Source organism: Hydra vulgaris, chromosome 07 (assembly GCF_038396675.1).
Source record: "Hydra vulgaris chromosome 07, alternate assembly HydraT2T_AEP".
Lineage (NCBI taxonomy): Eukaryota > Metazoa > Cnidaria > Hydrozoa > Anthoathecata > Hydridae > Hydra > Hydra vulgaris.
In genome coordinates, this window is record NC_088926.1 from 31996971 (window position 1) to 32014340 (window position 17370).

Below are 17370 nucleotides of genomic sequence, written 5' to 3' on the forward strand. Positions count from 1 at the left end.
TGTAAACATATTAGTAACTGAAACCTAAGTGCTTTTAACAGACATTAAGTGCAAATAAATCTGCATGTAATGCCAATGATGCAGATCTATATGACCAAATCAATACATATGTAGACTGATAAGTCAGGGTTTGAGTAGTATCTACCTCTCCATTTCTCAAAAATTAAACTATTAGTACCATGAACATCTAAAGACTAATACACAACTTTGGATAAGAACCATAGGTCTCACTTTATAAAATAATATTCAGGTATGAACCACAGGCTTCACTTTATAAAATTAGGTTTGAATAAAAACCATAGAGCTCACTTTATAAAAATAAAAACACATTTACGAGTATAAAAATGTACAAAATTTTGATTAAAAAAACTTTTTAATCTATAGCTTTCAATTGTCTATTAGTCTACTATGAATCGTATTACCAGTTATACAAATTGTATTACAAAACTGTATTAAGAAAATATTCTCTTCCTTCTTCTAATTAAATAAGCAAAGTCTTTAAATTGTTATTCTTAAGTAATTTTAATTTAATTTTATTGGTTTAATTAATTCGAAAAACTCTTGAAACTTAAATAATTTTGTTTGTAATAAAAATATATTTACTAACAAAAAAACAAATATAAATAAAAAATATTATACATATCTATTTTCCTGAAAATGTATACAAATATATATATACACCATCTCTTTAAATATCAAAACAACATAATGTACAACAATTAAAACAACTTCAGAAGCTTCATGTTCTGACATGGTCAATAAAATACTCCATATAATTATCTTCAAATAATTATGTCAATGTCTTATTTTACAATCAAATACAATAAAAAAATTACCAACAAAATAATTTTTTTCAATCATTTTTAATAAACTTTTAATAAAATAATAAAATAACAAAACTAAAACATTTTTTTTTTTAAACCTTTCTTTTTTGAGTGTTAAAATCAAAATTTATAATAATTTATTACTAGAGTTCAACTAGAGTGTTTAAAAAACTCATGTATTATTCTATTAGAATATTTGAAAACTCATGTATTATTATGTATTAGTGCAAAAAAACATTTTTGAATTCATTTTTATTTATTCACTTATAAATAACTAATAATATGTTTATCATCATCTGTACTTTTATTATGTCTTCCTTCAACTGCTTTTCGTACATTGTCAGCATGTTGTTGGAGTTTTTTAACTGACGGAGATTCTTGCACATCGTATGAAGTAAATGAACCATCATGGGTAACGGACCTATGTTAAATATGTAAATAATAATTTAAAGAAAACTTATGTAGAATAGATAGGCGGAGTAATTTATAAATAAACAGAATTTTTTTTTAAAAACTGAAGTTACTTAAAAGAAGTGTTTTTGTAATAACAAATGATAAGCTTGTTGATGATAAGTGTGATTTTTTAGTTGCTTTATAGATAGTAAGAAATTTTTTAACCAATCCCAGAATCTCTAGAAAAACGTGATAAAACTAATTTCAAATATAACATGTTATATATAACATGTATATATAACATGAATATATGTGTATATAACATGTATATATAACAAGAATATATAACATGTATATATAACATGTATATATAACATGTATATATAACATGTATATATAACATGAATATATAACATGTATATATAACATGTATATATAACATGTATATATAACATGTATATATAACATGAATATATAACATGTATATATAACATAAATATATAACATGTATATATAACATGTATATATAAAATGTATATATAACGTGTATATATATAACATGTATATATAGAAAATATAAAATCTATAGAACTATAAAGTTGTTTTGTTTTGCATTTTAATAACAAAAATTTTTAAAAAAAGCACGCTGATGATTTGAACTTGCTATGGGCTGACCTTAACTAGTTTAAAAACAGTAAGGGGTTTTAAAAATATGTTTTTAATGAGAATATAATTGAAAATACTAAACTTATATTTAAAATAAAACATTTATTCAAGTTAATTTATATAAAAAAAAATAAAAAGTTAAAAATACTAAATACCAAGGTATTAATAAAATTGGGAGGTTTACAGCTATTTTACTAGACCCCCACTAAACATTCTAAACCAAATGTGCAACAATGACAGAATTGAAAAAACAATCAAAATAGTAGTATGCTCTGTATAATATATAAAGAGTCAACTGGGACGCTAATAACTAAAAACGTACAAGGCATAGAAGATGGCATGTGACAAGCTTTTCAGTATTTCTTATTTAACATTTATAAATCTCTGAAAGATCTTTGAATCTCTCTATTACTATTATCATAAATAATATAATTATTGAATTTACTTTTAATTATAAATAGTATGTATTTTTTGTAATTTTTTAATTATGTTTTTAAAATTACTATAGTTTAATTTTTCAAGGCGTTAGGTAAAAAAACATGTTCTGTTTTGTAGGTGATGAACTAAAATTGTATTATTTTAATATTATATAATAAAATTAATAAATATATAAATTAAAATTGACTTTTCATTACATATAAGTGGTTATTTTTTCTTTTAAGTTTTATATAATTTTATGATAGATATTCAATTAGATATGAATCAAGAAATTAATTAGAAATGAATTATTTAGTACAGTGTTATAGTCTGGTAGTGATATTTAAAGAAATACAGGCTAGATTTAAAAAAGCTTATTTTGCATTTAAGGACTTTGAGTAAACTTTATATATGCCTTTTTTTTTTGTTTCTGTCTCAACAATTTTTTTGTTCAAAATGTTTAGAATTGATAACATAATTTTAATTTGTATTTATAATTTTTAGTACCACAGCTAATCACAAACAGAGGTTTTAATTTATAATTTATCTTAACTTTTAGTTGAATATTTTGTATTTGTTGTAATTTTACACACTAAAAGTTATACAGTTATTTATACAATACTTTAAAATAAAACTTGTTTGATTAGTTGTTAAGTTGTTGTGAAGTTGCAGTTTAATGTATTTTAATCAATAAGAATTTATTCTACATATGATCATTTTTAATATTTAAACCTGGTTATATAATAGTTTTTTATATAAGCATAACTAAATGGAGTGTTTTTTAATAGACAAATATAATTTATATCATATAGATAATCATGTTATTTTTAAATCTTTTTAGGATAATCAAAAACATTTTATGTAAATGTCTAGTAATACATTAATTCTTTTTTGTAGATATGTATTGAATATTGAGAATATATTAAATCATCTAAAACATCTGTTAAATTTTTTGAAATTGACACTAATGCTCTCTAAAATGATTGTAAGATGCACTTCATTTTTTGTTTTTGTTTATTTTTAAACAAATAACCATTTGTTTATTTTAAAACATTAGGTGTTAAATAACAATGTTTTTTATCTGTGTTTATAATTTTAGTTGTATAGTTTTAGTTAAAGGTTGTAAGATTCAACTACATTAAATTTGATTTTTTAAGTTTTTTGTATCTTATTTCAGCATTCACCAAGTTTTTGCAAACCAGTTGAGTTTTTTTAATTTTATTTTCATATTTATATAAATTCTTTTTGTGTCATAAAATAAATGAAATAAAATCTTATATATATTTTTTTAGTAGCTTAGAGTTTTTTTAACACTCTTTTTAGTGGCACAAGTTTTTTACCATTTTTTTTCCTGAAATTAACATCAGTCATTGTTTTAATATATATCCCAAATGTTTATATGAACTGTGAAAATTACATAATTCAAAACATTTCGAGGAGAAACCCATGATGAAGATATGGTTTTTTATTATTGGTTTGATGGCTCTTAATTGCTTTTAATTTTCAATTTGATTTGTATTTTTTTATAATTTATTATAGCCAATGCAGTTGCAGCAACATCAGCCACAACTGCTGTTGCACCACCCTTATCTGCAACTGGTAAATAAATGATTTGTAGTTTTTTTAGGTAACTATTAAACTAAAATACCATTTATTATTTCTTTTATTTTCAGATTAATCTTATGAAGCGTTTTTACCCAATCAAGATGTGAATAAGGGCCCCCACATCCTATAGTACATATATATGCATTTTATTGGAGGGAAGGGGTTTCTCTTACCATAGGCCTTACCATAGGTGGGGTATGGGTGGGCATTGAAAAATATTTGACTAAATTTACAAATAGGTGATGTAGTTGAATGTTTTTTGTTTTTGTTTATTATTTTTATTGATCTTTTTTGCTAAATTTTGTTTGTAAATAAATATTTTTGTTAAAAAATGAAAGTTTTATTCTTTTTTTTTTTAATAATAAATTGTGTTTGCAAATAAATTTAGTTAAAAAGATATACATTTTGTTTATACAGTAAACATCATCACAATTTCATTCAGCAAAACTCTTAAAATATTTAAATATTTTGAGAGTTCTGCTGCGATAGTATTTATGTTTTTGAAATGTTTCTTTAGCAGTTGAAAATCAAATTTTTACTGTGTATCTACTTTATGGATGTGTCCTTCTCTGTTAAAAAAAAAAAAAATTATCAAAGTAAAAATTTAAGTTTTTTTAACATTTTCAATTAGAAGGATTGTATTTTAATAAAAATAAACATTTTACTAAATTCTTTTAATTTAATTTAATTTTTTATTATCTTAAGATGGTAGAGTTATCTTTCATGTTTAACAGCAAAGATTATGTATTACAAACATGTTTAATTTTATTATTGTTATTTTATTTCTTTAGTTCTACCTTGGTGTTTTAAGAATTGCTCTTTAGTTTACTTTGTCTACTGTTAAAACATGGTTTTAATTTAGTAAATATCAATTATTTGAAATTTGCAATGTTGATCATTAGCTAAAAGTTTGAAAAATTTAGTTGCAATCAATGTCAATCAAATTTTATCAATCAAATTTTATCTTCTGGTCAAATTTCACAATTTGTTTGTTAATTATTACATTTTTGCTATTTTGTTTAATAGTTAATTGTCTTAGCAATTAGTGTCTTCTTAGAATTTTTACAACTTGCTTTAGAAAAAACAACACCATCAGGTAAACTAATTTGTAGTGTTATTTATTTTTACTTACTTTATCATAACTGCTTTTTTCATTTTAGATTTATCTTACATTGCTTTTGCAGAACAAACAGAGGGCCTTCATCCTATAGGGCACATAAGATGTGGGCACAAATTTGAGGCAAAAGCTCCACTTCCTTAGTATTTTTGTAGTTTATTGATCTACCTATTGTTAATTGATAATGTAAATGTTGTTAGATGTTTTTTGTTAACAAATACTTTTCTTTTCATATTTTGTTTTGCTATTTTGTATATAAATAGTAATTGTAAATAATAAAAAGTTGTTTGATTGTAATTTGAAAATGATGTTTTGTTTAAAAAAATTTTTCTTTTCTTTTTTTCTTATAAATAAGAATTTGTATTGCTGTATTTGTAAATAAGTTTTGTTGAAAAGATATGTTTTGTTCCTTATTATTAACAACTTATGCTTTTTTTAACTGTCAAAAAGGTCCATATTTTGTTCTTTTTCTTTTAATTCATATTTTGCTAATTGAGAATAAATATATAAATTACTCTTTTATTTTGCATTTTGCAAGGTTTTATTAACCAGTCAGATTGATAAAAAATTGATATTGGTAGCAGGTAGAAAGTGTGGTACTGATAGAGCGCTTACTTTGTAAGCACTGAGTTCTATCCCCGTTATATATATGATTAGCTTTACTTTCACACTTAGCTGTGTGAAAGCAACTCACCTAAAAAAAAAAAACTCTGATATACCACTCCCAATATAATTGTGAGTAATGATGAGCTCATACATCCTGGATGGTAATCATCCTAATAGTGGTACCACAATAAAAATACTGCTTAAAGTCTTCCAAAATTTTATTTGAATTAAAAAATGGAAAATCTATTAAACCATACAATTGTGGAACAATTGTTAAACTTTGAAAATAAGATAAAAAGTAGAAAAATAACTTTTTTTCTATAAAGGTTAATTCTTCTAAATAAAAGAATTAACCTTTAAAGGAATCTCTGAAAACAAAATAACACTCTCTAAAAACAAAAACAAAAAATCTCTGTAAACAAAAAAAAAATCTCTGTAAACAAAAAAAAATTTCAGTAGTTAAAACATTCTCCATAAAAATAATCTTTAAATAAAAAAACAAAAGAATAATAATAAAAAAAAAAGAAGTCTTTATAAACATAAAATTTTAAATTACCTGTGATTTGTATTTCCATTAATGTTTTCTTTTTTATCGTATGCAAGAGACATATATTTATACAAATCTGCAGTAGATGGTGTGTTAACTTTTGGTGTGCGAGGAGCAGAGCTAAAGCTGGGTTGTGCTAACCTTAAAGACTCACTCTTTGAAACTGAAAAAAAAAGTACTTTTTATTAAAGACAGACTTACTTTGGGATCCTACTATAAAGATTCTCTTTTTTTTAAAGAGAGAGAGACCATGCAAAGCTTATAGAACTATTTAAGAGAGAGAGACCATTCAAAGTCTGTAGAGTTTCAGTTACACCTAAAGTTCATGGTGTCATAAACCAGGTGCTTAATTTGATTGACAATCAAAATGAAAAACATGACATTACCTGGCAAAAACTTCTGCTAACCTTAAATATATTTCAAGAGATTTGAAATATATTTAAAGTATTTGAAAATCTGCATGAACTTATCAATATCAGTTCATGCAGATTTCACAGACTATGAGAAACAGATGCTTGACAAAAAATGTTTGGATCATCCAGAGTACTGCAAAACTAAGAAAAATTACCAAAAAAGAAGAGAAATTACTACGAGAAAACTAAGAAAAATAACAAAGTCAATATTTGTGTTTTCATTAATATAATATTATGTAAATATCTTCATTTGAAAAAAAAAGCTTCCCTATGTAATCTAATGTAAATATCTTCATTTAAGAAACAAAGCTTCCCTATTTAATCTTATGTAAATATCTGAAAAACTACTTACTGATTGTTACTAATTTAGCGTGATTTGGCTAATTTAAAATTTTATTAGCTTTTTTTAAATTTTTATTGTATTAAATGTTTTTTGTTAAAATAAAGGAAAATGGCAACATAATCACACAAGCTTATACTTGATAAATTACACAAGCTTGATAAATATGACTCTACATAATCACTAGAGCTGAAAATTTTTTTTTAATGTTTGCTCGGGTACCTGTTGAATGAACAGACAGGTACCCATTAAAAAAACAATATTTTTTGTAAAATTTGTTCTTATAAACAGTCAATAAAAATATTTGACTTAGTGATGTCATTTATTTAGAGTTGTTCTTTTTCATTTATATTTAAACTTTATTTTACTTTAAGTGTCCAGGTTACACAAATCCTGATTACGGTTTCAAAATATTTGCATGTAAACTGTTTCGGGTACCAAAGATGTACACCATCTATCACATGACCAGCAGTTGAGAAAGCGAATTCTAATGGCACTGAAGCCCCATGTATGTAGATTAACTTGCACTCTAAAATGGCATAATTATATCATTCCAGGTTTTTAAAGAGTTTTGTCCAAGAGACGAGCTAATAAACATGTTGGAGAAGTTCTTAATATAAAGGAAAAAGTTGTACATAAGAAGAAGAAGAATAATCATTGTGTGTATTGATAAAATAATAATAAGGGAATCTGAATCAGAAAGTCAAATAACTTTCTGAACAATATGTTCAATATTTCCAAATTCTGACAGTGATAAAGAAATTGTAGCTAATAAAATTTGTAACATAAATATCTTCAAGATCTTCTTTCACATAACAATTAAACATTATTAAGTTGTTATATTAAGATTATTGGTTTAAAAATTTTAAAATTAATGAAATGAATTTTAAACTTATCAAAAAACAATTACCCATCATTTAATAATGCTACACAGGAAGTAAGCAACGAACAGGTACCTGGGTGCCCATCCACAGCTTTAATAATCACACAACCTTATACTCGATAAATATGAAGCAACATATTGTAAATGTGTATTTCTGAGGTGTCACCTTACATACACCTTCAATGCATTAATAATAGACCCTCTATAAATTTTAGGTAAAAAAATTTTTTTAACTTTACTAACACATAAACATAACAAAAACACAAACAATTTTCTAATATTTTATTTAACACATAAACATAACAAAAACACAAACAATTTTCTAATATTTTATTTAACACATAAACATAACAAAAACACAAACAATTTTCTAATATTTTATTTAACACATAAACATAACAAAAACACAAACAATTTTCTAATATTTTATTTAACACATAAACATAACAAAAACACAAACAATTTTCTAATATTTTATTTAACACATAAACATAACAAAAACACAAACAATTTTCTAATATTTTATTTAACACATAAACATAACAAAAACACAAACAATTTTCTAATATTTTATTTAACACATAAACATAACAAAAACACAAACAATTTTCTAATATTTTATTTAACACATAAACATAACAAAAACACAAACAATTTTCTAATATTTTATTTAACACATAAACATAACAAAAACACAAACAATTTTCTAATATTTTATTTAACACATAAACATAACAAAAACACAAACAATTTTCTAATATTTTATTTAACAACTAATTTATACTTTTAACTTGATAAAGTTAGAAAAATTTCACTTGTAATTACAGTGAATTAATTAAAAACAAAACAAAGATAACGAAAAAAAGAATATAGAACAAAGAAAAATTGAATTAATTTAAAAAAAAAAAAATTTCACTACAAATATCTGCATACTTTAAATGTGTCTGTTTGTGTGTCTGTTTGCTTTTTAAAAAGCAATAATAAATTATTAGTGAAGATTTTTTTTTTAACCTTTTCCATGCAATCCTTTGTTTAGAGCTGGCGTAGATAAACAATTCATATAAAACTCAACTCGTTCTTTCTCAAATTCTTCTTTCTAATAAATATGAATTAAAACACAACTGTTAATTCAAAATATTAAAAAACTTTAAACACTTTTTATTGATGACGTGCTTAACAAATTAAATTTCATTACACTTGAAAAAAGAAAAAAGAACAATTAGATATTGAGAAAAAAATAATGAAAACTTATAAATACTTATAACTTATAAAAAAAAAAACAGACCTCTTTTTCAATTTTAAGAACATATTCAGTAAATCGCTTTTGTTCTTCTATAAATGCTTTGTTTCTTTCATGAAGCTGCTTTTCTTGTGCAAGGTTACCAGCCAAATCATTTTCATTGCCAAAATTCTATGTTTAATATAGTTTGTAAATTTAAAGTAAAAAGATGCATATTTTATTTAAAAAAAAAACTAGACGTCTAATGTTCTTACACTTAACAAAAATTTATTGATATCAAATACAATGAAATATGTAATACATCAAATAATATTGATTGCACATGGTAATTTCCTAAATCATAAAAATCAAAATTTAATAATGTTTTAAATGGTATTTAGATGAGGCAGGACACTGCTAAATTATTCACATATTTCTAGGAGAAGTATGTGAATAACTAAGTAGTAGTGTTGTTCACATGGTTTACTATTATAGTAGTGTTGTTCATATTGTTCACTATTGCAGTTGAGCTGTTCACTATCGTGGCTGTGTTGTTCACATGGTTTACTATTGTAGTTGTGTTGTTTACATGGTTCAGTATTGCAGTCATGTTGCTTACATGGTTCACTATTGTAGTTGTGTTGTTCAAATGGTTTAGGTTTTGAAAAAAATTATATTTTTTATGTTTTGCATTTAGGACAAGAGAGTATATGACATATTTTGCAAGAACTAAGAGAGTTTTTTCTGCATTCTTATACTCCATATAAAACCATAAAAACTAATATTAACAATTTTTTATAAAAAAAAAAATTTGAACATGTTTCACTATAATAAAATTTACCATTAATATTTTTTCAAAAGCTTCTTTAGAATTGCCATCGTTTAAATTCTAAAAAGAAATATCAGTAGAGCACTAAAATATCTATATAATATAATTAGAGCATAATAATATTAATAGAGAAATATTAATAGAGCAATAAAATATCTAACAAAATATAAAAATAAAATTTCAGCAAATCATTTTAAACTTTTATAATTCTTATGAAGAAAATGATAACAACAACAATTAATTAATTAAAAAAACCTGAATTAACTTTTCTTGAGCAGAAATAATAGATTGACAACTTTCAAGTTTCGATTGCAAATCATTATCTAAGGTACACACATATACATCATCATCGGATATATATACATATATATATAAATACATATATATATATATATATATATATATATATATATATATATATATATATATATATATATATACACACATATATATATATATATATATATATATATATATATATATATATATATATATATGTATGTATATATATATCTATACATATATATATATATATATATATATATACATACATATATATATATATATATATATATATATATATATATATATATATATATATATATATATATATATATATATATATATATATAAACAACTTTAAAATGTATTTTACAAAATAGAGTGGTCAATGTTCTTAAAAGAACAGAGCAATAATTAGTAGAAAATCACTTAACAAAACTTTTTCATTAACACTGTGTTTCATTAATAAAGAAACTTCTGATGAGCCTTAATTGATGAAACACAGTATTGAATGAAAAATTTTTGTTGAGTGATTTTCTACTAATTTTTATATATATATATATCTATATATTATTGCCAAACTTAATCCTTTTAATAGTGCTAGTAGTGCCCTTTCGAGCATGTTTGACACGGAACCCTTGGCAGCCAAAGAAAACGTGAGCGAAAGTGTATGAAAATATCTAACGTACATAAACTTCAAATTAAGTAATGTTAAAACATACTGAAACATGTATCAAGTTTTACAGTTTGACTGTCAGTCAAAAATTGCATCAAGCTCTTTGTTTTTTTGAAATTTGCGTCAAGCAATTTTCTCTTGAAATTTGCGTCAAGCAATTCACCTAAAATTGTATCAAGCTCTCCTTTAAAATTGTATCAAGTTCTCTTTAATTTTAATCTACAGCATTTACTTCCGTTAGAAAAAATTATTATATAGTTTGAAAATTTTTTGCTTATCAATGAGCCAGCGTGGCCAAGTGGATAGCGCACTGAGCTTCTGAACAAATAAGCCATGGTTCGAGTCCTACCATTGGTGACCTTTTTTTTCAAAATTTTTTTCAATTATTTTAAAATACAAAACACTTTTGAATTTTATAGAGATTATATACAAACATATGTAATGATATTATACACTTAAAGATTTTTAAAAAAGCTAAAATTCCTAAAAACATCAAACAATGAGAGAAAAAATTGGTGTGTATGTGTCATGATTGAGATGCTTATGTTAATAGTGTGCTCAGGAAATTAGTCCTAATAAGCTGCGGATGGTCTGAATATTGCCTGAACTTAATAAAGAAAAAAAAATTAATAAGAAAGTACTGCTTCTCCAGAAGGTGCTGCTGTGGAGGCAAAAAAAAAAAAAAAAAAGCCTGTAGCTAGAAAAAACTTTAAAACTTTCTTTTGACAATTAAAAGTTTTTTTTGTTAAATTTTTTTACCATAAATATATGGTGCAGCCGTTTTTCAAAACGCCTTAATATGCTTATTATGTATTTTGAGAAAAACGCAATTAAAAAAATTTATAAGGAGAAACTCTTTATAAAACGTTTTTTGAAATGATTTTTATGAATTTTTTCAGAACTCTTTGAAAATACATATTCAATAACGTTTGTAGACATCTAAACTAGCTTATTTTGTAATAAAGTCAAAATTAATTTTTTTACCTAAAGGCGTTTTAAAAATGGCTGCAGTATGGATGATACAATGAATGTGTTGAAATTAGATAATTAGACACAAAATTTTAAAACTCTTAACAAAAGCCACTAAACCAAAAAAATTAAAAGTAATTGCAGTTCAGTGCACTTAAAAATTTTAAGTATAGTGTATTGGTGTTTGCAAAGAAACTTATAAATCATTTTTTAATTTTAATATAAACTTGATTTTTAGGTAGGTTAGGTGATTAGAAGGTATGTTATTATATTGCAAAAAATTGACAAGATTGAAAAAACACAAAACATATTTTAGGTTTGTTAAAATTATGTCATCTACTTATATCCGTCAAACCCCGTAATAAAAACAATTATAAGATTTAAAAATCAACAGATTTTTGTATGAGACAAAAAATACATAAAATAATGCACCTGGAACTCGGTTATATCAGCCAATTTGACTGTTTTTGTAAACAGTCAAAGTGATCATTTATAAATTATGCAACACTCACTTTATTTTAAAAAGAGAAGTAGGAGATCTTAAGCCCATTTACACAGTGATTTTCATTAAACTTGGTGCGCTATTTTGATTTTTTTAATTTAACTTTAGGCACTGCAAGGGACAACTTTTTATCTGTCACACAGGCCAACAAAGAAAAAGGCTTTTAACAAAATTTCTCTTAGCAATAATATAAGAAGATTAATTTTTAATACAAACAAATATTATTTTTAAAATTTTTATGAAACTACGCTTCTTTTGAGACCCAGGTTGACATACTTTTGAATAATAATTTTCTTTAACAATATCAGAGATTTTATTCCAAATGATAAAGATTTGAACCAAAATATCTTTACAACTTGATGTGATGTTGAAAAATGAATTACATATTTGAAATAAAAATGAAAAATGCTCTACGAAAAACGTAGTGTTTGCTCGGCAATAGAAATTTTTTTTGGCCTGTGTTATTAGTGAAATTTAGCGTTGCATTACTTAAAGACAATCCTTAAAGCAGTAAACCTGAAAAACGTGGTTAAGTTTAATTTAAATATTTTGCTAATGAAAATTGACATACAAGCCTTTTAAATACTAAACTTTTTTATAAAACAAAAACCTTCGTCATTTACCGAGTTTTGGATGTGCCGTTTTAATGTCCATCAATAACTTTATATTTATATTTAAATCATAATTTTTATTATAATTAAAACTAAAATTAAAATTAGTAAAATACAAACTAAGTTATTTTCAACTAAATTAAAATACAAATAAATTTAGATTTTTTAAGTTGATTTGTATAAGTGAACCTTGAATCTCTACATTTTGTGTATATTAGATGTTCAAGAGATTAGAGTTGAGGAGCTTATGCCAAGTAAGCTATCTTTGTTAAAGAAGTAATATATATATATATATATATATATATATATATATATATATATATATATATATATATATATATATATATATATATATATATATATATATATATTAGAATCCTGTTAACTCAGACCATGGTTAAGTCACACTTTTACTAAGTCGGCCAAATTCTCATCTCCCCTTGAATTCTCGATACATACCAAAAGCTTCACTTAACTCAGACATTCACTGAGTCGGATAAAATATATATACACATTCAGAGAGTTAATGGGATTCTACTGTGTATATATATATAAATTTTTTTTTTCCCTAACCATCGGCAATATGTTAATTATAATTTTTTTATTGTTTAGCGGAAGTACTGGACAGAGTAAGTCGGCATTTTTTGTTTGTTTTGAGAAAACATAATTAAATACTTTTTAGTTTTCATAAAGTTTAATATTTTGCAATTTAGTTTCAATCTTAATGTTTATAAGTTTTTTTTATATTTACAAAAATTAGAAGATTCAATTATATTTAATTTGTGTATATAATTGTAGATAATATTACAGTTTACTTATATTGATTAACTTTTTACCTTCTTTTTAAAGCTTTTAATGCAATCGTAAGTAAATATTTTGTTCTGTGGATTGTTTTTTGTTTGTTTTGTGATTAATTGTTGTTAGTTGTGTTTTTGATTTGTGGAAGATGCGCTATTATAGAGGTATATTCATTAATATATAGGCACAAGTATATATCAACCTAAAAATTACACTGGTAATTTTTTTTGAGTTTCAACTTCCACAGCTACAGCTAATGTGTTTTGTATGCTTATACAGATTTATAAGTGTTATTTATAATTAAACTTAAACATTACATTTTTTGTGTCTATGCAGCTTCATGATGGTTAAAAATATATATAATTTAGACATTACATTATCTTATTTATTTAAAAAAACTTTTTTTTTAACCTCTACAGCAATGCCTTCAGCAGTAGCAACAGGCAATGTGTTTTGAATGTTTATGCAGTTTTATGGGTGTTATTTATATTCAAACTTAAACATTACATTTCTTGATGTTTCTATGTAGTTTGTTCTTAATGGTTAAATATATGTTAATTTAATTATTATTTTTTATTTTTTTATTTTTTTGCCTCTGCAGCAAAGTCTTCAGTAGTGGAAACAGGTAATGTGTTTTGTCTACTAATGCAGCTTTATGGGTGTTATGTATATTCAAACTTAAACATTACTATTCTTGATGTTTCTATGCAGTTTGTTGATGGTTAAAGAAGTGTTAATTTAAACACTGCGTTATAATCTTTTTTTTTTTTTTTGCCTCCACAGCAACGCCTTCAGTATTGGCAACAGGTAATGTGTTTTGCATACTTATGCAGTTTTATGGGTGTTATGTATATTCAAACTTAAATATTACAGTTCTTGATGTTTCTATGCAGTTTCTTGATGGTTAAATATACATTGATTAAAATATTATGTTTTTATTATTTTAATTTTTCTTTGCCTCTACAATAACATCTTCAGCAGTGGCAAAAGGTAATAAGTTTTGCATACTTATGCACTTTTATGGGTGTTATTTATGTTCAAACTTTACATTAAGAAACTGCATTGAAACATCAAGACATTACATCGCTTGATGTTTCAATGCAGTTTCTTGATGGTTAAATAAATGTTAATATAAACATCTCTATATACTATTGACCAACTTAATCCTTTTAGTAGTAGTGTTAGTGCACCTTCGAGCGTGTTTGACACAATGAAATGTATTTAACAGAAAAACAAACCTATTTATAAGTCTCTTATAAGCTCTACGTATGTGAAAAGGTGTGCATGTTAAGTTTTTTGCTCTTAAAGTTTTTTTTCAGAATAAGTTATTTTACTGAAAAATATTGAAGTAAACAAGGAATAGGTATAGAAATAATCAGTGTGGAATAGATATGTATAGAAATAGTAGGTTTGGTAAAGACCCACATTTAACGGATCCGGAAAGCTAGGATATGTAAGGAAAAAGTATAAAAAAGTTCGGTTTGGAATAGACTAACAAAGACCCGCATTTTTACAGGTTCGATCTCAGTTAGCATATATATATATATATATATATATATATATATATATATATATATATATATATATATATATATATATATATATATATATATATATATATGCGGTAGTGGTGTATGTAGTGGTAAGAGCGCTCGCTTCATAAGCGAGAGGTTCGGAGTTCGACTCCCACCACGTCCCTGGAAGTACCGCGCTCAACTTAGTTTCTTCGCGCAGCGGCCTTGCTCGGAAAGGTTCGTGTTTCGGAGTTAAAGAGTTGAGAGAGGGTTGTACCACGAATAACAACTAAAAAAAAAAAAAAATTGAGTAGCCTCCTTGACTGTAGTGGCCCCTCTCGGGCCTTGGGGAGGTGAATAATCTAAAAAAAAAAAAAAAAAAAAAAAAAAAAATATATATATATATATATATATATATATATATATATATATATATATATATATGTATATATATATATATATATATATATATATATATATATATATATATATATATATATATATATATATATATATATATATATATATATATATATAGGCTTATGCACAGCTACTGTGTTTTTCCAGAATAATGGATAATAGGGTTGGGGTCATATAGATATTTGTATTTGTTTAAAATTAGCTAATTTGAAGTATTTATTTTTATATTATATTTGATAAAAAAACTCTGAAATATTTTTATATGTATTTGATTGAAAAATATTTGCAGTTCCATAAACTAGGTTGACCAGTGTTTTTTTGGGAAATACTAAGAGATTCCTTGTTTATTTTTTTCATTTTTAACACTAAAATAAAGTAAAAAGTTGTTTTTAAGGGATAATTGTTAGAAGACATGTTTTCATTCTTCTATATAGTAGACCATTTTATTAGTCTTGTCTTGAAAAAATCTTTTTATTTTTTCTTAACATAAATTACAAATATTTGTTTTTGCATTTGGAAAATGCCGATTAAATATATTTGTATTTGAATTTGTATTAGGCAATTTAGTATTAACATATTATTATTTGTATTTGAAAAAAAGTATTTTGATTGATAAGTTGGCAAAATACTTGCTCAGCTGTTAAACTAAATATTATATTACTAAAAAATTAAAATATTAAAGAGATTTCTAGTGGAATAGTTCTCCAATCGCCATTAAATAAGATTTTAGTTTTTTCTTATACATAGTTGTGTTGTTTTTTTTTTGTCACGGATGAAATTTGGAAGTATATTTTAAAGTTTAGGGCCATAGAGGGATAATGCTCAACTAACAAAACAATTTTGTTTCTGTTAGTTTTAGTGTTCTTTCTGATGTTGAGAAGTGAAGTAAATTGCATAATAGATTTGTGCATTATTAAAAGGACCTTGAAATAAATTCTTTATTTAATTTTAAGCCATCGGAAATTGTTAAATTCCTGATCATATACTTGATTTTCTATTTTAAATTCTGCAGTTTTTTTAATAATGACTTTTCAATTCCAAAGTAGAGAGAGCTGTGAAAATATTAGCGCACATATTATGGTACAAAAAGAAATGTATTATTTAGGATATTTAGCTCATTATAGTCTAACAGTTTTTAACAATCTTTTTTATCAGTCGATTCATCAATCTTATTTCGCTTAAGTTGCTACTCTTTAACGTGTTCACCATTTTCTTTAATCCTGATTCCATTCTCTACCTTGACAAATCTCTGATTCATTCCTGTATGGAATACTGTTTTCATATTTGGGCTGGTTATTTTAATGATGCTCTTTCTCTTCTACACTAGGTCCAAAAACACATTGTAAACATAGTTGGACCCACTCTATCTGCTAAGCTTGAGTCTCTTTCCCATTGTCGTAAAATTGCATCTCTTTCTCTTTTCTATTAATACTACCTCTAGTTCCATCGAATAAAACTCATTCTCATTTGACTCATCATTCAACTAAGTCTCATTTGTTCACTGCATCTGTCCCTGCATGCTTGTCTAGCTTTTTTTCTCACACTTCAACCCTTAGAAACTCTCTCCCATCCTAATATTTTCTTAACTTATACAACTTACAATTTTTCCGGTCTTCTGTCAACCACATCTTTGCTCTATAACTCTATTCTTTTTTTTTTCTAGTAACTAGTAACTCCTAACTTAATAATGGTTGCTTGCAGACTTGTTGGGAGTGAATCAGAATGAAAAAAACTTTGTT

General features: G+C 24.5%; 1 protein-coding gene and 1 long non-coding RNA gene across 2 annotated transcripts in view; one reads left to right on the forward strand and one right to left on the reverse strand.

Annotated features, from left to right (window-relative positions):
- Positions 1-1024: 1024 nt before the first annotated feature.
- Positions 1025-17370, reverse strand: part of LOC101241060 (afadin- and alpha-actinin-binding protein A) — a 94018-nt gene continuing 77672 nt past the window's right edge. The window contains exons 10-15 of the mRNA XM_065801646.1: positions 10115-10182; positions 9872-9919; positions 9097-9222; positions 8823-8907; positions 6185-6338; positions 1025-1245 (exon numbers count right to left, since the gene is read on the reverse strand). Coding sequence (XP_065657718.1) covers positions 1089-1245; positions 6185-6338; positions 8823-8907; positions 9097-9222; positions 9872-9919; positions 10115-10182 — 638 coding nt within the window. The 3' untranslated portion in view covers positions 1025-1088. The remainder of the gene's footprint in view (positions 1246-6184; positions 6339-8822; positions 8908-9096; positions 9223-9871; positions 9920-10114; positions 10183-17370) is intronic.
- Positions 3375-5190, forward strand: LOC136082413 (uncharacterized). The gene is made up of 3 exons (XR_010639668.1): positions 3375-3501; positions 3840-3899; positions 5066-5190. It is a non-coding gene; the product is annotated as an uncharacterized LOC136082413 (long non-coding RNA).